General features: G+C 45.5%; 1 protein-coding gene across 9 annotated transcripts in view; it reads left to right on the forward strand.

The window, feature by feature from the left end:
- The window catches only part of LOC140717616 (muscle M-line assembly protein unc-89-like), a 173,639-nt gene that overhangs the window by 130,184 nt on the left and 30,466 nt on the right, over positions 1-12,989 (forward strand). For all 9 annotated transcript variants that reach the window (XM_073031196.1, XM_073031239.1, XM_073031252.1 and 6 more), the window contains one exon: positions 10,215-10,514. In XM_073031196.1, coding sequence (XP_072887297.1) covers positions 10,215-10,514 — 300 coding nt within the window. The remainder of the gene's footprint in view (positions 1-10,214; positions 10,515-12,989) is intronic.

Genomic DNA, 12,989 nt, shown 5'->3' on the forward strand with positions numbered 1-12,989 from the left:
TTCAGCCCTGGGAAAAAGCCTCTGACTATCCACAGGATCAATGCCTCTCATCATCTTCTACACCTCTGTCAGGTCACCTCTGATCCTCCATCGCTCCAAGGAGAAAAGGCCAAGTTCACTCAAACTATTCTCGTAAGGCATGCTCCCCAATCCAGGCAACATCCTTGTAAATCTCTGCACCTCTTCTATGGTTTCCACATCCTTCCTGTACTGAAGCGGCCAGAACTTGGCAAAGTACTCATAGTGGGGTCTGACCAGGGTCCTATATAGCTGCAACATTACCTGTCAGCTACTAAATTCAATTCCACGAATGATGAAGGCCAATACACTGTATGCCTTCTTAACCACAGAGTCAACTTGCACAGCTGCTTTGAGCATCCTATGGACTCGAACCCCAGGATCCCGCTGATCCTCCACACTTCCAAGAGTTTCACCATTAATACTATATTCTGCCATCATATTTGACCTACCAAAATGAACCACTTCACACTAATCTGGGTTGAATTCCATCTGCCACTTCTCAGCCCAGTTTTGCATCCTATCAATGTTCCGCTGTAACCTCTGACAGCCCTCCACACTATCCACTACACCCCAACCCTACAATCAGTCCCTGGTGAGACTGCACTTAAAGCAACTCTACAAATCTCTGGTGAGACTGCACTTAGAGTATTCTGTTTAATTCTGGTCACCTTATTATAGGAAGGATGTGGAAGCTATGGAGAGGGTGCAGATGAGATTTACCAGGATGTTGCTTGGATTGGAGAAAAAGTCATCTGAAGCAAGGTTAGCAGAGCTGGGACTTTTCTCTTTGGAGCGTAGAAGAATGAGAGGGGACTTGATAGAGATCTACAAGATTATGAGAGGCATAGATAGGGTGGATAGTCAGTACCTGTTTCCCAGGGCACCAATAGCAAACACCAGAGGGCATATGTACAAAATTAGGGAAGGGAAGTTTAGGGGAGACATCAGGGGTAAGCTTTTTACACAGAGGGTTGTGGGTGTCTGGAATGACATGCCAAGGATGGTGGTGGAGGCTAAAACATTAGGGGTATTTAAGAGCCTCTTGGACAGGCACATGGATGAAAGAAAAATGGAGGATTATGGGGTAGTGTGGGTTTAGTACTTTTTTTTAAGGATTATATCGGTCGGCACAACATGAAGGGCCTGTACTGTGCTGTAATGTTCTATGGTTCTATGGTTCCACACTATCCACAACACCTCCAACCTTTGTGTCATTAGCAAACTTACTAACCCATCCCTCCACTTCCTCATCCAGGTCATTTATAAAAATCACGAAGAGTAAGGGTCCCAGAACAGATCCCTGAGGCACACCACTGGTGACCAACATCCATGCAGAATATGACCCGTCTACAACCACTCTTTGCCTTCTGTGGGCAAGCCAGTTTGGGATCCACAAAGCAATGTCTCCTTGGATCCCATGCCTCTTTACTTTCTCAATAAGCATTGCATGGGGTATCTTATCAAATGCTGAAATCCATATACACTACATCTACTGCTCTTCCATCATCAATGTGCTTAGCCACATCTTCAGAGCATTCAATCAGGCTCATAAGGCAAGGCCTGCCCTTGACAAAGCCATGCTGACTACTCCTAATCATATGATACCTCTCCAAGCTCACATTCTAAGCTCATCTGCTTTGTTCACAACACTCCTTGCATTAAAACAGACACATCTCAAGCCTTCAGTCTGAGCGCGTCCCTCATCTATTACCTGCCTATCCTCCCTCTCGCACTGTCTCCTGGCTTTCTCCATTTGTCAGCTAACCTCCTCTTCCCCAGTCTTTTCAGTTCAGTTCCCAACCCCCAACAATTCTAGTTTAAACTCTCCCCAGTAGGCTTAGCGAACCTCCCCGCCAGAATATTGGCCCCCCTGGGATTCAAGTGCAAACCGTCCTTTTTGTACAGGTCACACCTGCCCTAAAAGAGGGCCCAATGATCCAGAAATCTGAATCCCTGCCCCCTGCTCCAATCCCTCAGTGAAACATTTAACCTCCACCCCATTCTATTCCTATTCTCACTGTCACATGGCACAGGCAGTAATCCCGAGATTACTACCTTTGCTGTCCTGCTTCTCAACTTCCTTCCCAACTTCCTATAGTCTTTTATCAGGACCTCTTCCCTTTTCCTACCTATGTCATTGGTATCAATATGTACCATGACCTCTGGCTGTTCTCCCTCCCACTGCAGGATGTCTTGGATGCGATCCAAAACATCCCAGACCCTGGCACCCTGGAGGCAAACTACCATCCAAGTTTCTTTCCTGCGTCCACGGAATCATCTGTCTGATCCCCCTAAGTATACAGTCCCCCATCACTATTGCCTTCCTCTTCCTTTCCCTACCCTTCAGAGCCACAGTCCCAGACTCTGTGCCAGAGGTGTGGCCACTGCCGCTTCCCCCAGCTTGGTTGCTCCCCCCCCCCCCCCAACAGCACTCACACAGGAGTACTTATTGTCAAGGGGTACAGCCACAGGGGTACTCTCTAGTACCTGACTCTTCCCCTTTCCCCTCCTGACTGTGACCCACTTGTCTGTCTCCCATGGCCTTGGTGTGACCACCTGCTTATAGCGCCTCTCTATCACCTCCTTGCTCTCTCTGACCAGACGAATGTCAACGAGCTGCATCTCCTGTTCCCTAACCTGGTCCTTTAGGATCTGCAGCTCAACACACCTAGTGCAGTATTTGTGAACGGTATGAAAGGGGTAAGTTCTTTCTGCACAAACAAGAGAAAATCTGCAGATGCTGGAAAATTGAGCAACACACACACAATGCTTTTCTCAGCAGTCCAGCAGCATTTATGGAAAAGAGCACGGTTGACGTTTCTGGCTGAAGCCACGTCACCAAGCGCCTACGCTCCACTCACCAGGAAGAGCAGGATTTCCTAGTGGCCACCCCCATTTTAATTCCAGTTCTCATTCCGATATGTCCATCCATGGCTTCCTCCATTGTTGAGATGAGACCACCTTAGGTTGTAGGAACAACACCTTATATTCCATTTGGGTAGCCTCCAACCTGATGGCATGAACATTGATTTCTCAAACTTCCGGTAATGCCCCCCACCCATCCCCGTTTCCCATTTCCCATTCCCATTTCCCTCTCTCACCTCATCTCCTTACCTACCCATCGCCTCCCTCTGGTGCACACCCCTCCCCCTTTCTTCCATGGCCTGCTGTGTCTTTCACTAATCAACTTCCCAGCTCTTTACTTGCTTCCCCCCTCCCAGTTTCACCTAAGGTTTATTTTTAATTCTATCTCTATAGCTGGCCAGCCACACATTACCATTATCCTTCCTGCTCTATGTTTTGGTCTCATGCCATCAGAGATTTTCCCCGTTTTCTCCATGACACCACATCTTTTTACCATGGAAAACTAACCTTGTGTTTCTCTCTTTCCGAGAATGATCCTTTTCCACATATGATGCTGAGCGATGGTTTCTGTATGTTCACTTCTAAAAAAACAGATTTCCAGCAACTACGTTAATAAAAGATTTCATCGCTGACCATGCTGATTACCCCTGGCTCTCTCAGCAATTATTGTTGAGGTGAGCGAACAAGCCAGAGTTGAGGAGACACTTCACCTGTGTCTCTGCTGGGGTCATCTACTGTATTTTGTGCTCCCAGTGTGGCCTCGCTGTAGACTGGGAGACCGCTGTGTCGAGCATCTTCACTCCATCCACCACAAAAAGCGGGATTTCCTGGTGGCCATTTCAAATCTACTTCCTATTCCCATTCTGACTTGTAAGACCACGGCCTCCTCCACTGGCACGATGAGGCCACACTCAGGTTGTAAGAACAACAGCTTATATTCCACTTTGTTAGCCTCCAAACTGATGGCATGAAATCATCTGGAAATTCTGGTAATTGTCTTTCCCCTCATCTTCTCTCTCTCTATCTCCCCCTTTCACTCACATTTTCTCCTTACCTGCCCATCAACTCTCTGGTGCTCCTCCCCCTTCCCTTTCTTCAATGATCTTCTGTCCACTCCAGTCAGATTCCCCCTTTTCCTGCACTTTATCTCATTCACCAATCAATTTCTGGTCTCTTTACTTTACCCCTTCTCGGTCTTACCTATCACCTGTCACTTTGTACTTTTTCCTGACCCCCTCCTTCATATGCGACTCATTCACCCTTATTTTCCAGGGTGTTTACACTTTTCCATAGATGCTGCCAGGCCTGCTGAGTTCCTTCAGCTTTGGATTTCCAACATTGGCAAATTTTCTCGGGTTTACGTTGACATTGGCAGAGTTCCGTAACACTACAAAATAACGCGTTGAATGTAATAGACAATAGACAATAGGTGCAGGAGTAGGCCATTTGGCCTTACGAGCCAGCACCGCCATTCAATGTGATCATGGCTGATCATACACAATCAGTAACCCATTTCTGCCTTCTTCCCATATCCCTTGAGTCTGCTATCTTTAAGAGCTCTATCTAACTCTTTCTTGAAAGCATCCCGAGAATTGGCCTCCACTGCCTTCTGAGGCAGAGCATTCCATAGATGCACAACTCTCTGGGTGAAAAAGATTTTCCTCAACCCTGTTCTAAATGGTCTATCCCTTACTCTTAAACTGTGTCCTCTGGTTCTGGACTCCCCCTACATCGGGAACACTTTTCCTGCCTCAAGCGTGTCCAATCCCTTAATAATCTTATATGTTTCAATCAGATCCCCTCTCATCCTTCTAAATTCCAGTGTATACAAGCCCAATCGCTCCAATCTTTCAACATATGACAGTCCTGCCATCCCGGGAATCAACCTCATGAACCTACGCTGCACTCCCTCAATAGCAAGAATGTCTTTCCTCAAATTTGGAGACCAAAACTGAACACAATACTCCAGGAGTGGGCTCACCAGGGCCCTGTACAACTGCAGAAGGACCTCTTTGCTCCTATACTTAACTCCCCTTGTTATGAAGGCCAACATGCCATTAGCTTTCTTCACTGCCTGCTATACCTGCATGCTTACTTTCAATGACTGATGAACAAGGATACCTAGATCTCGTTGTACTTCCCCTTTTCCTAACGACACCATTCAGATAGTAATCTGCCTTCCTGTTCTTGCCACCAAAGTGGGTAACCTCACATTTATCCACATTAAACTGCATCTGCCATGCATCTCTCCACTCACCCAACCTGTCCAAGTCACCCTGCATTCTCCTAACACCCTGCTCATATTTCACATTGCCATCATTGCCAACATTCACATTGTTTTGTGTCATCTGCAAATTTGCTAATGTTACTTTTAATCCCTTCACCTAAATCATTAATGTACATTGCAAATAGCAGCGGTCCCAGCACCGAGCCTTGTGGTACCCCACTAGTCACTGCCTGCCATTCTGAAAAGGACCCGTTAATCCCTACTCTTTGTTTCCTGTCTGCCAACCAATTTTCTATCCATGTTAGTACCCTACCCCCGATACCATGTGCTCTAATTTTGCCCACTAATCTCTGATGTGGGAATTTATCACAGGCTTTCTGTTAAGTCCAGGTACACTACCTCCACTGGCTCACCCTTGTCCATTTTCATGGTTACATCCTCAAAAATTTCCAGAAGATTAGTCAAGCATGATTTCCCCTTCGTAAATCCATGCTGTCTCAGACTGATCCTGTTACTGCTATCCAGATGTGCTGCTATTTCATCTTTTATAATTGACTCCAGCATCTTCCTCACCACTGATGTCAAGCAAACTGCTCCATAATTCCCTGTTTTCTCTCTCTCTCCTTTCTTAACAAGTGGGAAAACATTAGCTATCCTCCAATCCTCAGGAACTGATCCTGAATCTACAGAACATTGGAAAATGATTACCAATGCATCCACAATTTTTGGAGCCACTTCCTTAAGTACCCTGGGATGTAGACCATCAGGCCCTGGGGATTTATCAGCCTTCAGTCCCATCAGTCTATTCCACCCAACACCAGTTTCTGCCTAATGTGAATTTCCTTCAGTTCCTCCGTTACCCTAGGTCCTCTGGCCACTATTACATCTGGGAGATTGTCTGTCTTCCCTAGTGAAGACAGATCCAATGTATCTGTTCAACTCGTCTGCCATTTCCTTGTTCCCCATAATAAATTCAACAGTTTCTGCCTTCAAGGGCCCAACTTTGGTCTTAACTAATCTTTTCCTCTTCACATACCTAAAGAAGCTTTTACTATCTTCCTTTATATTCTTGGCTAGCTTACCTTCGTACCTCATCTTTTCTCCCCGTATTGTCTTTTTTAGTAATCTTCTGTTGCTCTTTAAAAGTTTCCCAATCCTCTGGCTTCCTGCTTATCTTTGCTATGTTATACTTCTCTTTTATTTTTATATTACCCTTGACTTCGCTTGTCAGACACGGTCGCCTCCTACTCCCTTTAGAATCTTTCTTTCTCTTTTTAATGTAATGTTTGAAACAACTGAGTAGCTCTATCCCAGCAAGCCCATATTTGCTCAGAGAGCACGGGATTATAACACTGTACTTCCCATTCCTGGGTTTGGCTTCCGCATTTTCCATTTTCCCTTCGCTGATGATCTTCGTAATCTTCTTTCTGCTGCTCCCTCTGCGGTTTCGTCGATTCGATTTCAGGTTAAAATTGTTTCTATTAATTCCTTTCCATTTATACTAGCATTATCCTGGGTCCGTGAGCTGTTTACCCCGGAAATAAGTGACAGTGTAAAACACTCGAAGTCGTTGGTGAATTGAAGCAGTCTTTCTTCTTAGCGGGGATCGATTTACATCGCCGAGGGCACAGCTCCATTGTAGATGAAATTTATCTTGGATCTTTCAGAGAAAAACTTGTACTGGAGCTTATACGTGATGGAATTGAAGTTTAATTTAGTTTGAATTGTTAACTTGTTTTCGAACTGAATGATTAGCGGCTGGCCGCTCCTTTTTTCCTCCTGATGGCCGTCGCAGACGAGGGGCTTATTTACTGCCGCCCTGCTGGACAGTTAACCCTGCGTTGATATGCCTGTCCAAACCCGACACCCTCTGGGTCGCACCGTCGCTCTGCGTTTTCCCTGGTGAAAGCAGCCGGTGTACGTTAACGATACAAGATCATTCAATCTGATAATAGATCGACGTTGAAGAGGAGAGAGAGATATCCTTCGATGTTTGGGAGGTCTAAGCCCAAACTTATTTTTGGAAACATAATTCTTCCCCTACGCAGTTTTAACAAAGGCGTTCGTAAACGAACTCCATCCTGTAATTTCGTCACAATAGGCTAGCGGTTAGAGCGACACTGTCAGAGCTCGGGGTGTGGAAGATAGATTGGTGTTCAATTCCAGCACCGTCTAGTCCGGGTTCCCAACCTACGACGGACTCCTCGGTTAATGATAGTGGTTCATGACATAAAAATGTTGGAAACTCCTGGGAAATCCTCTCGTCAAAGATCTTTGTCTCTACAGAGAATATTGAGACCGAGGAATTCAGCAGACCAGGCAGAATCTTTGGAAAAGGAAGTATAGGTACTTGTCGGCCCTGCATTTTGTGGTCGGTTAGTAGGCTAATTGGTCATTTTAAATTGTCCTGTCATTGAACTGGGTGGGTTCCTGCCTGGCGCGGCTCTTTGGGCCTGTTCTGTGTTTTAGCGCTTAATTAATACATAAACAAATTTAACTCAGCTGCTTCACAGATTCTGTTGTCGGCCAAATCTGACCAGCTCCCTGTGTTTATGTGACAAACGAGAGAAAATCTGCAGATGCTCGAAATCCAAGCAACACACAAAAAAATACAGACCTGCTTTTGCCGAAGGGTCTCGGCCCATAATGTCGGCTGCACTCTTTTCAATCGGTACTCCAGGCGTGCTGAGATTCTCTAAACGATTGTGTGTATTCTCCGTGTTTCCACTCTCATTATTTTGGAACAGATCTCGAGCTAACGTGCAGCAGACTATTCCCAAGATTTGCAGCCATGTTGCATCAGTTTCAGTCCAGATTAAATCTGGAACCAAAATGCCAACTGTCCTTATCATCAGGTTTTATAGTGAGGTTGGGATTGGTGCGGAGGGAGTGGAGAGCAGAACGTTCGGAAGGAGATGAGGGTGGACTACCATTTTGTGTGTGTTGCTGGAATTTCCAGCATCTGCAGATTTCCTCATGTTTGCGCTTGTAATCTCTTCTCTGTTTAGGAAGCAATGATGCTTTTTTAACTATTTCCTCTGCCTGCCCTTCCATTTGCAACATGCATGTACAGTATGCTTCCAGACCAGTTTTGGAATTGTGACCGTTAGCTTACTATTATATATTTTTGTCCTTTCAATTTCTTCTGCTCTCTCTACATGATGCAGATCTCTCTGGCGTGGAATCTCGCTGTCTACAGCAACCCCTGCCCCCCTGTCGTTACTGAATGAGCTTCCAGTGCCGGCACCTCTGCACAGATGAAGACATTGAGCTGCTCTTTGTTCTGCCTCTGGCAGCTTCTCAGCCAGCGGGCTGCAGGTAAAACTATTCTCCAGTCTCTGCAGGCGGACGGTGACTGCAATCTGGCCCAAGAGCTGGTTCAGTGAGAAGAAAAGTGAAAGTACGTTATTTGAAATGTAGTTATCTGTTGAAAGTATGACAACTTGTGTAAGTATGAAAATTAATAACATGGAGGGTCATGAGGTAGGTGTGTGGGAGGGAGCACAGGCACAATGGGTCAAACAGCAATTTTTCAATGAATCTGTCAAACTTTCTGAACCCTCAGTTCAGACGGTCTGTCAGTTCCACATTCCACCATCGGGAGCAGGTCTGCACATTTACAACATCAGGGCCCTAAGCAGCCGTTCTGAGTGAGGTGGAGATGCATGTGCATGGCATTCAACCTTGTTATTTCATCCGTAGCCCTGGATGAGGCCTCCTCTACATCAGTGAGACCAAGCACGGTCCGGGTGACCAGTTTGACGAGTATCTGCCCTCCGTCCACTGTGAGCTCCCAGTTGCCAGCCATTTTAACTTCCCTCCCCATTCCCACACTGACCGATCTCTGTTTGGCCACCTGCACAGCCAGGTGAGGGCAAACACAACCTAGATGTCCAGCACCTCACCCTCTGCCTGGGTAGTCTGGAACCCCATGGCATGAGCATTGAATTCTCTAATTTCAGGTAAATTCCTCATCTGTCCATTTCTCTCCTTCTGATCTACCAATTTTCTCTACACCAACCACCACAGCCCACATGTCCCTCTCTCTTTCCCCTCCTCCACCATTCTATCTGCCCATTACCTGCACACTCCTCACCCCACTGTTCCTATCTGCCCACCAGCCCCTCCCTTAGTTGTCCCATGCTTCAGTCAGATCTCATCATCTACAGCGTCCAACAATCAGCTCCCAGCCTCTGTTACACTCTTGCCTCCGCCCCTGGATCTACCGATCACTTGCCAGTTCTTCATCTGCCCCTTCCCTCCACCTCTTCTTACTGGCTCTCTTTATTGCATGCCCAGCTCCCTCCCACAGATGCTGACTGAGCAGCTGAATTGGAGGAACTCAGTTACTCCATTTATCCATTAATTTCACACACTCTTTACCTTGCCTCCCTCATCTGTTTAATGGTGGATTCCTGTTGAATATCTAACAAGAAGTCATTTTTGTATTTTCTGGTAGTGCCTGATGTTTTTCAGAGGTAGTGTTAATTAATCTGAGTCCATATTGACCGGTAAAAGAGAAGGTTTATTTGAAGACACTCAGCCAGACGGAAGTGAAGCTCTGCACTTGTGTGGTGTCTCTCTTTTCTGTTGACGACAGAAGATGTTACCATGGTTCTGTGTTATAAACTGGACTATTGTCTCCACGGACTGTGGACTTTTTCGGGCTTGCTTTATTTTTTTTGTGCTTCACATCCATTGCTTTCCGTGCGAGGAAAGGGGTTGGGGGGGGGGGGGGCGATTGAGAAGCCAGTTGTGTTCTGTTATTTTTTTGTGCAGGGAGAGGGGGGATTGGGGTTTGATGTACATTTCCTGCTTTGTGTAGGGAGAGGGGTTTTGGGGGCTGATGATCAGTATGCCATTCATTTTGTGTTGGGTGGGGGGTGTTGTTTTTTTTCACAGAACGACTTTCATATTCTTTCTTGGTTCTGTGGCTATATGGAGAAGACAAATCTCAGTCAGATTTGGATTCATACTTTGATAATAAATGAACCCTTTGAGCATTTTTTTTGTTGCCAAACTGAAGGGTTGACACTGTACATCTGCTTGTGTTTGTCAGTGAGTGTATCTGAGCCGTGACTCTGAGTGTCTTGCTTTTTAGCTCAGGTGGTGAGTCACAGCATGGTGGCTGCTACAGGTTCCTCCGTTCGATTCCCTGGAACCGACAAGGAATTCGAGATCTTGAACTGGGAGTTTTCAACTCCTACCGTAGTACTTCACATCACAGAAGTAGGTGGAGGGGACCCTATCATATTTGAGAAGTACAAGAATCGAATTAAAGTTGACAGTTCAAGTGGATCCTTTGTGTTGAACATTGTAAAGAAAGCAGACAGTGGCCAATACAAAATAACAGTGGATTTAGACCCCAAGAGGACCAGGATTCTAACTCTTCAAGTCATTGGTAAGTCCCCAGATGATCTGTAATCACTGAATTAAAACAATTTCATGGTGACAGGATGCTGAGGCAACATTTTGTTCTGTATCAGTTGTTTTGCAAGCTCAGTGATTCAAGTTCAGGGTCAAGTTTATTGTCATGGCCATATATGCTCAGAGTATAAACGCCATGAAAATCAGCATCATGCAGCAGCAGCAGAAACAAGAAGAACATAAATTATATGTAATTTACACATCATTAGGTTTGTTTATTTTTGTCAAGTCCAGAGAAAGAAGGAAGTGTAGCCCGAATTTCTGTTTCTCAGAAGTGTTCAAGAATCTGGTGACAGTGGGAAGAAGCTGTTATAGAACTGGGCTCCTGTACCTCTGCCTGATGGGAGAATTGAAAGAGGGTGTGGCCTGGATGCTGGAAGTCCCTAAAGGTGCACCAATGACACTGTATTGCAAGTGATGGGAAAATCACACCTCTCTGTGTGTAAACAACACACACAAAATGCTGGTGGAACGCAGCAGGCCAGGTAGCATCTGTAGGGAAAAGCACTGTCGACGTTTCGGTCTGAGACCTCGGCCCAAAATGTCGACAGTGCTTCTCCCTATAGATGCTGTCTGGCCTGCTGCGTTCCACCAGCATTTTGTGTGTGTTGTTTGAATTTCCAGCATCTGCAGATTTCCTTGTGTCTGTGTGCGTAAGCCTTGCTCTCTCCCCACCATTTGCCTCTATTTGATCAGGACATCTGGCACCAGACTGTTTGATTTGTTTTTCCTGCTCTGCTTCTTTATAGGTAATGACAGCAAGTGTTGGTTTTGAGCAAACACTGCATTGCTCTTGTCTCTCGGGATCTTATCATACAATGTGGTCTCCAGGGTCACTGTTTATAGCGTTTGCCAATGCCTAAATTCATGGACTTCATTAGGCCAATAACAAATTCAAATGACTTTGCTATTTTATACCTCAGAGGTGAACAGAATCACAAAGCGCTACAGCACAGAAACAGGCCCTTCAGCCCATCCAGTCCATGCCAAACGTCATTTTACCTTATACCATTGACCTCACTTGGAGTATAATACCTCCTACCCTCCCTGTCCAAGTACCGATCCAAGCTTCTCTTAAAGAATGCAGTTGAGTGCACAGCCACTACTTCCATGGACAGCTCATTCCACACTTGCACCACCCTCTGAGTGAAGAAGATCCCCTCAGCTTACCCCTAAATATTTCACCTTTCACAATTAACCTGTGACTAATATTTCTGGTCTCACTCAACCTTAGTGAAAAAGCCTGCCTGCATTTACCCTCATTGTTGTATCTCCAGTGGAGCAAAAAACATGTCCAGACTAGCAGACTTTAAGCAGTCAAATCACAGTCACTTTGTTGTAAAGCTGTCTGAAAATCTGAGGTTCCCAAGCTTTGTGGAAAAATATACAAGCAGTGGCCTCTTTGTCAGCTACACCATACATCTGCTTGTTAATGTAAATATTTAATCAGCCGATCATGTGGCACTGATTCAGTGTTTAAAATCTGTGAAGACATGGTCATAATCAACTGGCTGGAGCGTTCACTGAGATTTTCAATGTCTTGCATTGGCAGTGTGTGGTACCCACCTGCTTCAAACAGGCTTCAATTACAGTGGTGCCCCTGACGAGTGTGGTGACCTACCTCTATGACTATCACCCAGTCCCACTTACATCTATAGTGATGGAAGTTTTTGAGAGGTGGGTGATGGAACATATCAATTCCTGCCTGAAATGTGACTTGGATCTGCTCCAATTTGCCTACAGGAGCAACAGGTCCACAGCAAATGCCATCTCATTGGCTCTTCACACAACCCTGGACAGCAACAATGGATAGATCAGGATTGTCTTTATCAACTACTGCTCAGCATTCAGTACCACCATCCCTCAAAACTAATCAATAAGCTCCAAAACCTTGGCCTTAATAGCTCCTTGTGCTATTGGGTCCTAGGTTTCTTCATTGGCAGACCCCAGTCAGTTCGTGTTGGCAACAGCATCTCCTCCATGATTCTCATCAGCACAGGTGCATCACAAGGCTGTGAGCACAGCCCATGGCTCTACTCGCTTTACACCGATGACACTGTGGCTAAGCACAGCTCCAATGCCATTTTCAAGTTTGCTGAACACACCACTGTTGTAGGCCAAATCAAAGGTGGTGATGAATCAAAATATAGGAGGAAGATTGAAAACCTGGCTGAGTGGTGTCATAACAACAACCTCTTACTTAATGTCAGCAAAGCCAGGGAGCTGATTATTGTCTTCAGGAGAAGGAAACCAAAGGAACATGTCAGAGGATTAGATGTGGAGAAGGTTACCAACTTTAAATTCCTCAGTGTTATTATTTTGGAAGACCCATGTTGGACCCAGAACATAAGTGCAATTATGACAAAAGCATGACAGCACACCTATTTCCTCAGGATTTTGTGGAGATTTGGCATGGGATCTAATAAATCTGATTCTGACTGAAAACTTT

Source organism: Hemitrygon akajei, chromosome 2 (genome assembly GCF_048418815.1).
Source record: "Hemitrygon akajei chromosome 2, sHemAka1.3, whole genome shotgun sequence".
Taxonomy (NCBI): domain Eukaryota; kingdom Metazoa; phylum Chordata; class Chondrichthyes; order Myliobatiformes; family Dasyatidae; genus Hemitrygon; species Hemitrygon akajei.